The 12,350-nt window shown below is 44.8% G+C and overlaps 1 protein-coding gene across 2 annotated transcripts in view; it reads right to left on the reverse strand.

Annotated features, from left to right (window-relative positions):
* The window catches only part of SCAF4 (SR-related CTD associated factor 4), a 63,608-nt gene extending 51,790 nt beyond the window's left edge, over window positions 1-11,818 (reverse strand). For both annotated transcript variants that reach the window (XM_066621815.1, XM_066621814.1), the window contains exon 1: window positions 11,646-11,818. In XM_066621815.1, the coding sequence (XP_066477912.1) occupies window positions 11,646-11,675 (30 nt within the window). In that variant the 5' untranslated portion in view covers window positions 11,676-11,818. The remainder of the gene's footprint in view (window positions 1-11,645) is intronic.
* Between the last annotated feature and the right edge of the window lie 532 nt (window positions 11,819-12,350).

Genomic DNA, 12,350 nt, shown 5'->3' on the forward strand with positions numbered 1-12,350 from the left:
ATAACTGGATGTAGCCACAAGGCAGTGGAGGTTTGGGATCAGAGTTTTCCTTCTCTCAGATGAGCTGCCTTCCCAGGTTAAGGAGTCCCATCTACCCAGAGGCTGTTTAGTCACCACTTACTATAAGTATATAGCCAAACTGAGAGCCTATTCTTATCCCCAGCCCCCAGGGGAAACAGTGGATTACCCTGGTGAAATTCAGAAAAAACATCTTCTAGAGTTAAGAGGTGGACTTTAACACTTTTGATTAGCTGTACCCAACATCCAAGACACCACACACAGTACATGAGCTGCTGTGCCATATTTATAATGCTTGATCTCAAAAGGCATATTTTTCCTAGGATTTTTTTGTTTAGCAAACAAGGAAGACTGATGGACAAGAAAACAGCTGAGGCAGAAATTTAGCTAATGAACTTTTCCTATCAATACCTCTTTATGCCAGGAAAACTTTCACCTGCTAAATTTCTGCTTGTTTAAGGACGCCTACGAGGAAAAAGTAGCATCTAGAACTACTTTTGTTCCCAGTACTACTTCGAACCTAGTAATGATTCAGTTTGGAGCCATTATAAATTGTTTTGGTTTAATACATTTTTGTTCATACCCAGATTTTATCTCAATCAATCAAACCTTTATTAGGCATAAACAGATTTTATCTTAAACACATTTTTATAGAGAAGTTTACTAAAGGGCCCAATCCTATGGGCCTTTAGTGCTTGCACTGGGTTCCAGCACTGCTGCTAGGTGTTGTAAACATACCATAAAGCACCTTTATAGCACTGAGGAAGCAGGAAGTGCTGGAGCCAGGTCAGCACCAGTTGGCACTGGGCCCAGCACCAGAAGGATGCCAGCTGGCAGTAAGTGGTACTGTCAGCTGACAGTGCAGCTGTTTAGGGTGGGGAGAAGTGTTCCAGGATGGGGGGAGGGTGGTATTGGGGCACAGTAGGACTGACGGAAGCCTCCTCCGCCAGATCTTGTCCTCCGTATCAGGCTGAAAAGCCCAACACAGAAAATCTCCAGTCTGCACTGGCAAAATAGCTGGTGCAGACTCGAGTAGCCCCATTGCAGGACCTGCACCCTTACTCAGGAGAAGGGGATGAATGTCCCCTTCCCCTGAAGCGACCACCAGCGGACACTGCGAGGCTGCTGGATACAGCAGTCACCATTTTGGTGCTGCACGCAGCAGTGCTGGTGGCCATAGGATTCGGCTGTAAAACATTTCAATTAAAATTCTCATTTTTTAATATTCAGAGTTTTTATCCACTCTACACGGGACTGTATGAGGATACAGGATGAAAATGCAAGATTGCTTAATGTTAAGGTTATAATGTTAACTCTCCAAAACAGACATCGCACTAGCTTATACAACTGATGCTGTAATGCACAAAGATACTATCAGCTAAACAAATCTTCATTTTAGAGTAATGCCACTTACACTGACAAAAGCACAGAGGAATAGCCATAATGGCAACTGAGATAGTTCTTTTTGGCTTCTCCTAACTTTCTATAACCAGCTGTTTCATGACACAATTTTCTCAAAGTATCTTATTTTTCCAAAGCTACAAGTGCTAGGATAGGTATTCTATTCAATTCTAAAGAAATAAAAAATAGTTATTTGAGGTAAGTACATTTGACATACTTCCTGACTAAAACTTTTCTTGCAACTTCTGCATTCCCCCATAAAAATATTAATTAATCTAGGCACCACTGTTCCTATGTATACATGACCACAAGAAGTTGTACTCAGTTTCTTTCTACAAGTCATAGATCTTGAGTTTTCACAGAATTTGAGCAAGGTTCCTAGCCAAAGCTAACTAGAGACAGACAACACCCCCCTTCTAGGCAATGATGATATTAAGATGCGTTTCCCCTGTTATTGCTAGTGAGATTAATGCTGCTGAGCAGGACACTCTCTCCTACTGTAACTTTGTAGGTGGATTGTTGCAAGTGGAATAGAAGATGGGAAACATGAAAGAACATTTTCTCCTTTGCTCCTGAAATGCTTGGAGGAGGGGGGTATAAAGAAATTCTATTTCTTCACCCATTATCTGTTCCCCTTACACAAGCACAAGGTGTGGCCAAGCATCTGGGGGAGGTATTGCTTGACAAGTGAAAGAAGAGGCCATACTGTTTGTGAGTATGCTTCTAGTTTTATTAGATTCCTTTGTACAGTGAATTCTCAATTTGTGGATCTGAGAGATGTGATCAGAGCAGAAGATTGCTTCTGGGACTACAGAAAAAAAGGAAATGGTAAGTTGACCGAATCTTCTTTCACTAGCCGGCTCAGTCCTGGGTGTCCTGTAAAAGTCACCTTTATACACTTTAGTCAGAACTCAAACAGAGGTACCAGACAGGTCTGAAGTTATATACTTGAATGTTTTAACCTTTAAAAAGAAACTCACCTACTTTAGAATCCCTGCTCTTTATTCCCAAGTGTGAAGCCATAGGCTACATTTGTTTGATTCAAAAAACATGAACCAGATTTAGTAAAGGGATACCTAGATAGTTCACTCTAGTTCTCAAATTCATGATCAAGGGTAATAACCAGACGAAACAGACAATGGCTGCTACATCTAGCAAAGATTTACAGAACAGATTAAAAAGACTCCTATGCGTAATGGTGATTCTTAATTTTCCAGACAGTCTACTTGCACGTAAATTTCAGACCCACTGATGCACATGACTGTAGCCGTAACAGTTCAATTACAAAAAACTGCTGGTCTAGGGAATTTCTGGACAACACTTAACAGTAAGAATCACCTCTTTGTAACCAACACATTCATTGGAATTATTTGTGTACTATGGACAGCAGAGAAAAGGTCTGTGCTCTATCTGTTATGATAAAAAGACCAAAAGAATAAGAACAGTAGCACTATATACTACTGTGTACAAACATACACAGTGCCTTATTTGTAGTAATATAACTACTAATAATGCAAGCTGGATCCTTTCCAGGGCACACTGGTCTGACTACAGTACACCAGCACTTTTCCATCTTCATTGGCTAAGAATGTGTTTCTGGGCTGAATTCTGGGTACCGAATTTTAAAAGCCCTTCATGACTGAGAATACCTAAGAGATTGTGATTGTTACACAAAAATCTGCCCATGCACTCCTTTTAGCATCACAGGCCCCACTTCGTATCTCACTGCTGGAAGACAGGCAATTGGACAGAAATGAGACAGGGCCATTTTGGTGATGGCACCAAGGTTATAGAACTCCACTCCTGGGAAGATAGATTACCTAATCACTGTATTTGTTCAATATGTGAAGACAAACTGCTTTCGGCTGGCCTTTAGTTGATTTATTTGAATTAATTTGTTATACAGAAGGCCCCTAATTTACAGACATTCAAGTTACCAACAGGTTTCGTTAGTGCTCTGAAGCAGGCACAGCGGTGAAGACAATGGCAAAACAATGGACGATGTGTGGAGAGAACCCAAGCAGCTCAATAATTTTGGAAAGAGCGACCCTTTGCTGTGGTAATGCGGAAAAACAATAGTTCAATAATACTGAATATCTGGGGATTGCTGAGGGCAGAAAGGAGAGAGAGGACGAAGGAGGCAGTCAGCTTGGCCAAGGCTGATCAGGCACAGGGAGACCTGAGGTTTTGAGAGGCGCAGGGGAGCATTAATATTCCAAGATGACAAAGGAGGTCCTAAATGGAGCAACAGAACAAAACAGAGTCAGGAAAGGGAGAGGAGGGCAAAAGTTAAATTTGATCAATGCTCCCTATAGCTCCCATCTACTCTAAAAACAAAGAAGAAAATTCTAAGACTGCAATCCTAACCACACCTTCTTGAGAGTAAGCCCCATTGAACAAAATAGGACACTTCTGGTTAGGATTGCGCTGTAAATGTTATACTTTAATTATGATTAATTTGGCTAAAGACTAAGACCAGAGGACTATTCTTATGAATACAACCATTTGTGTAATAACTGCACTGGCTCAGTAGACACTCAAGAGTCTTTTGGCCACAGGTAAGTGTTTGGAATTACACTGGCTCCCAGAATTAGAGATGAATTACAGGTGGCTGCAATGGTACTTTTGTGCAATGCATCCATCAGTAGTGTTTTCACAGAGGTGCAACAGCGCAGAGATAGCAAAAACCAAATGTTCAGCATAAGTACAGATCCCTGCAACCCAACTTGTAATAATTGTATTACATACTCTTTCCCGTTTTTCTCCATTCTTTGGAATCTCTCTTTACTACTTTACTCCATGCATTCCTCTATTTTGGCTGTTTTGGCACCTTTATGAGTACTTATTTCAAATGCCTTTTGATGTGTTCATACACAGTGGAAACACAGACTATTTGTACCTCCAGTCTTTCAGATGCAACCAACTCAAAATATAAAGATTCATACAATTCTAATACTTAAGCTATTAAGTACAGGTGGAGCCTCATTATTTGCAAGGGTTCTGTTCCTGGAACCCACGCGATTACCAAATTTCGCATGGAACCAAGTCATGCAAAATTTGGGCTCCACCCAGCTCTGAATATGACCAGAGCCTTCCTCTAGTCACGTCTGGAGCTGTTCTGAGGCCTGTGGAGGCTGTACACAACCTTCACGGACCTCAAAATGGCTTCCAGAGGTACTAGAAGGGCACTTCCTGTTTTTGGTTGAAAACAGAAGTGCCTTTCAAGGATCTCCAGAGACCATTTTGAGGCCTGTGGAGGCTGCGCGTGACCTCCATGGACCTCAGAAAGGCCTCTAAATGCCTTAGAGGCCAGTTCTCCAGAAGTGACTGAAGCTGTGCTCAAGTTGCCTTCAGAGGCCCTTCTGAGGCTCGTGGAGGTCGCGCACAGGCTCGAAGGGCCTCGGAAAGGCCTCCGGAGGTCCTAGAGAAGCACTTCCGGTTTTCAGACAAAAACTGGAAGTGTCTCTCTAGGACCTCCGGAAACCTCAGAAAGGTCCCTGAAAGGAGGTCAATGGAGCTGTGCTGCAGTTGCCTCTGGAAGCTCTTATGAGGCCTGTGGAGGCCGTGTGTAGCTTCCACAGGCCTCCGTAGGTCCTAGAAAGGCACTTCTGGTTTTCAGACAAAAACTGGAAGTGTCTTCCTAGGACCTCTAGAGGCTATCATGAGGCTTGTGGAGGCTGTGTGCGGCCTCCATGGGCCTCAGAAGCGCCTCCGGAGGCGACTGCAGCACAGCTCCTGTCACCTCTGGAGGGCTCAGGTGGGTCCAAGTCTGGTTCCATGCAGGTCCTGGGGACCCATGTTGATTCAGATTCATGGTTAAAAATATTGCAAATAAAGAGGCTCCACCTGTATAGTCAAACACGTATAGACCACGCAAGAGACAAAACAGTTCTTGACTTTTAATCTACAACCTCAGGGATTGCCTAAAGAGAAACAAATTTTGATTATAATAAATACATGACAATCAGATAAAATAAGTCAGTTGCACAGTAGAGCGCATATGTATCTGACTAGAGGCATTAAGTAAAGTTGAAAAAGAAGTAAAACGCAACTGATATTAATACCAATTAAGCAGTATTTAAAACTCTGTACTTTCCAAGAACACTTTCCATGCCTGTGTGCTAAGGAACCCCCTCCACGTCTGCTGTAAATTTTTTTTCCTAGGTGCACATTTTAGTGTTGTTTGTTACAATGGCCAGGTCTACAAAGTCTTGTTTATGCCCTATGCAACCTGAAAGTGCATCCTAGAACACAAAAACACAGCACAGTACGGGGGAAGATCCACAGTTATGGTTGAACTATCTTTCAAGAAACTGTGAAAGCATTATTAATAGTTATATGTTCTTCTTGTTTAAGAATTCCCTCAAGGACAGATCACAAAACATCTAATTCCAACACTTACCTGTCAACTTTTCTTTACAATGCTTAAAAACAAAAACGGAACACTAACTTTTTTGAATGTATTGCAGTAGCATAGAAGGCCAATGCCTCTTTGGGTCAAATGAAAAGAAATAGATTACTGTCTAGCCTTCAGTCCAATCCATCTTGAAATCTACAAATCAAACTATACATTCAGAAGCTACAAGTGGAACACAGGAGTTCTGCAGAAAGTTACGTACAGGCAAATAACTACTATGACTGCAACAAACGTGATCAAAAAGTGAAGGCAAAAACCCAAGATCACTGCTGGTGTGACTTGGGAAATGCTTATTTTCTTTTCCTCATATAATTATCTGGCCCAGGACATGAGAAAGACAATACATTCACAAACGTATCCTGGCACCAAATCAAACTTCATCACCAGTCTAACTAATATTCTGTTCTTGTTGGTGGCAGCTCCTGATGGCCTAAGAAGCCAGAGGGGGAAGAACAATACATCACATGCAAGGAAACTTATCCAGAGGGGCCCCCCCCCAATATGCTTCAAGTAGTGTAAGAACTTTACTGAATCAGAATAAGAACCATTTTGTATTATTTGTTGCACAGTACATATATACAGGAAATATGATAGTCCCACTTCATTTTCAGTTCATTGCCTAATAACGCACCATGACTTCAGATTCTTTTTCTTAACTAATTTAGACCCCATCAGCGTACATATAAAATTACAGGCAGGGCCTCGGTATATGCAAGGGATCAATTCCTGGACACCCCCTCCCCCACGGATATCTAAAATTACCAATAATCAAACCCATGATTCGGCACTTTATGCCCTCCAAAGGAGACCAGAGCTGCAATCCAGTCTGGAGGGCTTTCTGAAACCCTCTGCCTCTGCAGGCTTCAGAATGACTGTTACAGAAAAAAAAAAAACACTACTTGCGGTTTCCCAAGGGAAACCAGAAGTGATGTTTTTATGTCATATAAGGCATTCTGAGGTCTGGGGAAGCCCTCCAGAGGGCTCGGGTGGGGCCCAAGTCTGGCTCAACGAGGGTCCAGCCGGATCCGCAAATAAACAGGCTCCACCTGTACTGAACATTTTTTTTTTTTAAGTTACAATTTCTAAGGCCTGGGAAATTAACATTATTAAAGAACTGTATGACCAATACACCAGTATTCGGTTCTAGACATCACAATTCAAGGCAAGATGGAAAGTATTTAGAGGAAAGTTACAAAGATGGAAAGAAATTAAGGAGCAAATTCTACAGTAAGATGACAGGTAAATTTAAGAAGCTTAATCCTAAGGAAAATAAGATAGGAGCACAGGAAAATAGGTTGATGTCAGTTTCCATATATTCAAAGGAACATTAGGAAAAATAGGCACAAACGTATGTTAAGACAAGACACAGAACTACTACTTTAAATGTATTACGGTATATTACAATTAGGAAAAATGTTTTAATCTTACTATACAACTTTGTTTCCCTTGACTACATTTGTAACATCACCAAAGAAATATCACAGGTGTTTAAGAACACCTTAATCATGTATTAATCATTATTAATCACCTTAATCATGTTTGATCATGTAGACAGTACATGATCAAACAGTTTTTGTCCCCAACGTAACAGTATCTATGTAATCGCTGGTATTAAGAAATTATATCACATACCACTGAAGTTATATCACCTCAAATTAGCTCCTGTTAGCCAAAGGTATTCATCATCAGTATCCCCAGATGTCAGCAGTAGTATATTCCCAGGGCTACTGTAACTACTGAGTGTCAGTACTGAAAGCATTTGGATGGCAAATAAAAAACACACATAGTATTATCTTGTTATTGCAAGAGGTATAGGAGGCCAAGAACAGAAAGTCAACAGTGGAATATGCTGCCCGGGAAGGCTGTCTTTGAAGATTTCTGATAAAAGGCTTGAGAATAATTTAAGATGTTTTAGGTATAAGACAGGTTGTCAAAGGCTTGAAATGAATGACCCAGATGAGAACAACAGTCAAAATATGCTTGAAGCTCCTGAATGATGGGTACAGGGCATGTGTGTTGTGGTTTTAAAATACACTAAGTCAAACCACTATGAGTGGCACAGATAACAATTTGAGATAGATGCAAGTATATGGTTTGACTTTGTGTAAACCATTTGCAAATCCTAGCCAATATTTTCTCAATTTATACGTCAATTCCCAAAAGAGCCCCTTTAATGTATAACATCCAACAAATGCGATTACAGGATCTGAGCCACAGCTGGACCTTAACTGTAAACAAACTACAAAAAAGGTTTACTTAGAGTGTGTTCTAAATTAGTTCGCTGGGCAGAAAGGAATCCTCTCTAAAGCTTCTAAGACTGGAATCCTAGGCACAACTAGACGGAATTTAAATTCCACTTAAATTAGTAGGATTTAGAGTTGACAATGAGTTCTCAGCTATCACTGTGTCTCCTGAACGCTAAAAGTAAATCTTTTTATTATTCCAAAGATAGGTAAAATCTACAACTGCTTGTATGTAAAATAACAGGCTATCAACTTGTAACTAGGCCTTGTTAGTACAGTAATTACTAAGAGACCACATCACTTGTTCTGCCTGCCTGGCCCCTTCCTTCACAATTCATACCACTATGATGTTGCACAGATCTCATTCTCCCTTCTTTTGCACAACACAGAACACCAGAGCTGCATTAACTTCTGCCACAGAATAAGGATGTTAAAACAGAGCATAGCATTATGGAGCCTGCATCATGGCATTAAAAATAGACTGAGGAAACAGTTGTTCCTGCTGCTTCATGTCACATTTTCTGCCCCACTCCACCTCTACTTGCCCCACTATTACATGCAAGTTCACAATCCTGCTCTCTTTAAAAGAGAATGCGCACAGCAAGCACAGTGATCTGAGACTGCATAAAAAGGAGTAGTCATAGCAAAGTTCTGCTCTAGTCAGGGAAACATAGAAGTTCAGATCACTTGATTTTTTCATAGAGAATGGTAGCTTGAGTGGCCATGGTGTTTTGCGATGCTATGCTCCTCTAGCGAAAAAAAGACAGTGAAAGGAGAATGGCAGTTTCTATCTGCCAGAGGAAAGCACATACAGTACTACACACAGCAGCCAATCTGACACTTAGCTGAACACTGTGGCTGCTTCTTCAGGTCTCAGAGCTTGGACACAGTTAACAGTGGAGAATGTCTTGAAGCAATTTTAACTCCGTAGTGACAGCTAAGGCAACTGCGCAGTTAGAATAGTATTATAAAGCCCTTTAGAGCTAAAAGAGAAAACACTACGAACAAACTGCCCTTTGTTTAAACATAGCCCAGTATTAGGACAGATATACCTTATTGCAGTGGTTCTCACGCTTTTAGCACTGGGACCCACTCTTTAGAATGAGAATCTGTCAGGACCCACCAGAAGTGATGTCATGACTGGAAGTGACATCATCAAGCAGGAAAATTTTTAACAATCCTAGGCTGCAATCCTACTGACACATACCCAGGAGTAAGCCCCATTGACTATCATTGTTAAAGCATATACAGAGTAAACTGTTAAAAGTACAGATCTATAACATTTCCCCAAATGCAGTCACATACAAAGGTAGCATCAAGTCTAATATATTAAAAATAAAATATTAAAATGAATGGGGACCCACCTGAAATTGGTTTGCAACCCAATTGTGGGTCCTGACCCACAGTTTGAGAAACACTGCCTTATTGGTTCTCTCTCTCCAAGACCTGAAGAGTGACTAGCTCTTTAACAATAAAAAAGGAAATGCAAATACAACCACCATAGTACTGTATTAATACAGAACTACAGAGTTCATATGATAAAACACAACTGCATGGGGGACCAGTTTGCCACTCAGTACTTTGCCAGGATCAATTTTTTCTCAAGTCTGGCAAATATAGCAGCTGAATAATGCTGATGTATGTTAATGCATATTAACAGGTATTTGAATAGAACTTACCATAAAGAATGTGCCAAATACGCCTTTGTAAGAATGCAATCATTTTAAACAGTGGTATTCAAATTGGGGCATCGCGATGCCTCAGCCTGTGGGTCCTAGCCACTGACCCCTTAAGGTGCGGGGGCAGCCAGGAAATGGGGGAAGGCAGCGGCGCAATCCACAGGATCGCGCCGCTCATGGGGGCTGCAGGGGCTTGGGTGCACTTGCCCAAGCCTCCTGAAGCCTCTCGGGGGTGCAGGGAGCCCTGCGCAACCTTCGGCAGGGTTCCCTACGTCAGGAAAAGTGAAAATGGAGCGATCGCACCCTGTTCCGCAAAACCGGAAGTGGAGCACGATCACTCCGCTTTCCCTTCTGATGGGGCTGCAGGGGCTGGAGTGCACCCTCTAGTCCCTGCAGCAGCCGTCCCTGTATGCAGGGAACCCTTCGCAAGCGCCTCCACGGAGTCAGAGCAGATCGCTCCACTCTCCCTTTCCCTGACCTGGGGCGCCCTGCTGGCGCTTGCACAGGGCTCCCCGCACAGGGACAGCTGCTGCAGGGACTGGTGAGTGCATCCCAGTCCTTGCAGCCCCCTGAGTGACGTGATCATGGGGATCACGTTGCTGCCTTCCCCCTGCCCCGCTGCCTCCCTCCCGCCCCCATAAAGACTTACTGCGGGTTTCAAACTCCCAGAGAGTTTGAAAACCACACATTTTAAAGATGGATAATATTGAGTATTTACATGCAAAACATTCTATGAATACCATCATCATCCACACCTGTCTACTTTGGAAAAAATACTAATTTGAGAGAGTCTTCAAGCAGAGAATATATGTTAAAAAAACAAATTATGAAATTCTAGTCCAATGTTCAGTTAAAGGAATGAACTTTATACAGATTTCTGTTCAAGAAACTTCAAAATCTGCTTTGTGCTTTAGGGTCAAGAAAAATTATGTTTATGCAAACTTAGATCTATCCAGCCACCTGCAATGGAAAACACATTAAACTGTGATTGTCATGTAACCCATATGTAGTTTGCAAGAGATCATTTACTTATGTCAACTGTAAATTACGCTAAATCAAAGGGGAAAAAAGGAAACTTGTTAAGTTTCAAAAGAATTTACTAGGCACTTCAGCTTGGAATTGCTCAGGCAGTCAATCTGAAGATTATGAACGTATGTCTCTGTTTTGCCCCCCCCAATGGCTGCAAAGGGAGGGGCTGCTTGCCCACCACGCTGAGGCTCCCCGCCAGACTGGGTGTTCCACCCCCTCCATCTACGCCACTGCCTTCCACCACAGGATGCAGCGCACACCCCACTGCCACAACTGCAGCAGCACTGGGAAACTGAACAGGATCAGGCCCTTAGTCTCCCTGGCTCTTTGAGTGCCAACCCAATACGGTGCATGCCTACTCAGAAGTAAGTCCCATCAGAGTCCATGGGGTACCACCCAGGAAAGTGCGGGCAGGGTGTGGGCTGTGCAGCACCTCCAGTGTCTCCCTGGGGTGCTCTGTTCCCCCCCCCCCATCAACAGAGCGCCTGGAGCAGCTTCAAGCGCCCAGCGCTGGACGGGGCCGGAGGTGAAGCAGCCTCAAGACGTCCTGCGCGGTCACATGCGCAGCGTCTCCAGCGAAGAGCAGCACTTCCTCTTCTCCCCCCCCCCTCGCGCGCACACAATGTGAAGGCCCGGGCCGCCTGCAGCTGAGCAGGAGCTGGCGCGCGGTCAGGCACGCGCACGAACTTCGCTGGCCGCCCTCGCGGCCTCCTGGGGCAGGCCCGAGGCGGCGCGGCCTGGCCTCGGTCTGAGGCGGCTCAGGGGACGCGCCGAGGGCGGCCTCCCCCCTCAGCCGGCCTGCCCTGCCCTGCCCTGCCCGCCACAGCCCCCTCCCACCTCCGCGCCCCCCGTGCCCACCTCCTGGTTGAAGGCGTTCACCGCCTCCATGCTGGCGCCCGGCGGCCCCTGCTCGGCGCGCGCGAGAGACCGAGGCGGCGCGGGGCTCCGGAGGCGGCGGTTTCGGCTGCGTCCCGCCTTCAGGGCCTCGGCGCTAACATGTCCGTTTGGCGGCGGCCCGCAGCGTCTCGATGGTCGCCTCTCCGCGCAGACCGTCTCTCCCAGCGGAACGGCGGAGCCCACGCCGCGCACAGCACCCTGGGATCACGCAGGCCTCCCGGCCTCGCGCCACCCACAGCAGAGCGGGGGGTTGTGTACAAACCTGAGGCGGGCGAGGAACGGGCGCGCGCTGCCGAAATACCACGTGACAGGCTGCCGGCTCTCCGCCCCGCCCTCCTCGTGTCCCCTGAGTAGCTTCTGCCCAGCGTGTGGGGGGCGCTGGGCAGCAACGGATTAAACAAGGGCCTGCAATAAATCGGGCCCTCGCACACGGGCAGAATACCCTCTGACAGCCCAACCCTATGCACGTCTGCTCAGGAGGAAGTCCCATTAGAGTCAGTGGGGCCTCCTTCCAGGGAAGTGTGGAGAGAACTGCAGCCTGGCAGCCCAACCCTATGCACGTCTACTCAGGAGGAAGTCCCTTTAGAGTCAGTGGGGCCTCCCACTGGGAGGTGGGAGGACAGGATTGAGCTGTGACTGTTCTTGCCCCGTTGTGACGCGCAGCTC

This window comes from Tiliqua scincoides, chromosome 3 (assembly GCF_035046505.1).
Source record: "Tiliqua scincoides isolate rTilSci1 chromosome 3, rTilSci1.hap2, whole genome shotgun sequence".
Taxonomy (NCBI): Eukaryota; Metazoa; Chordata; class Lepidosauria; order Squamata; family Scincidae; genus Tiliqua; species Tiliqua scincoides.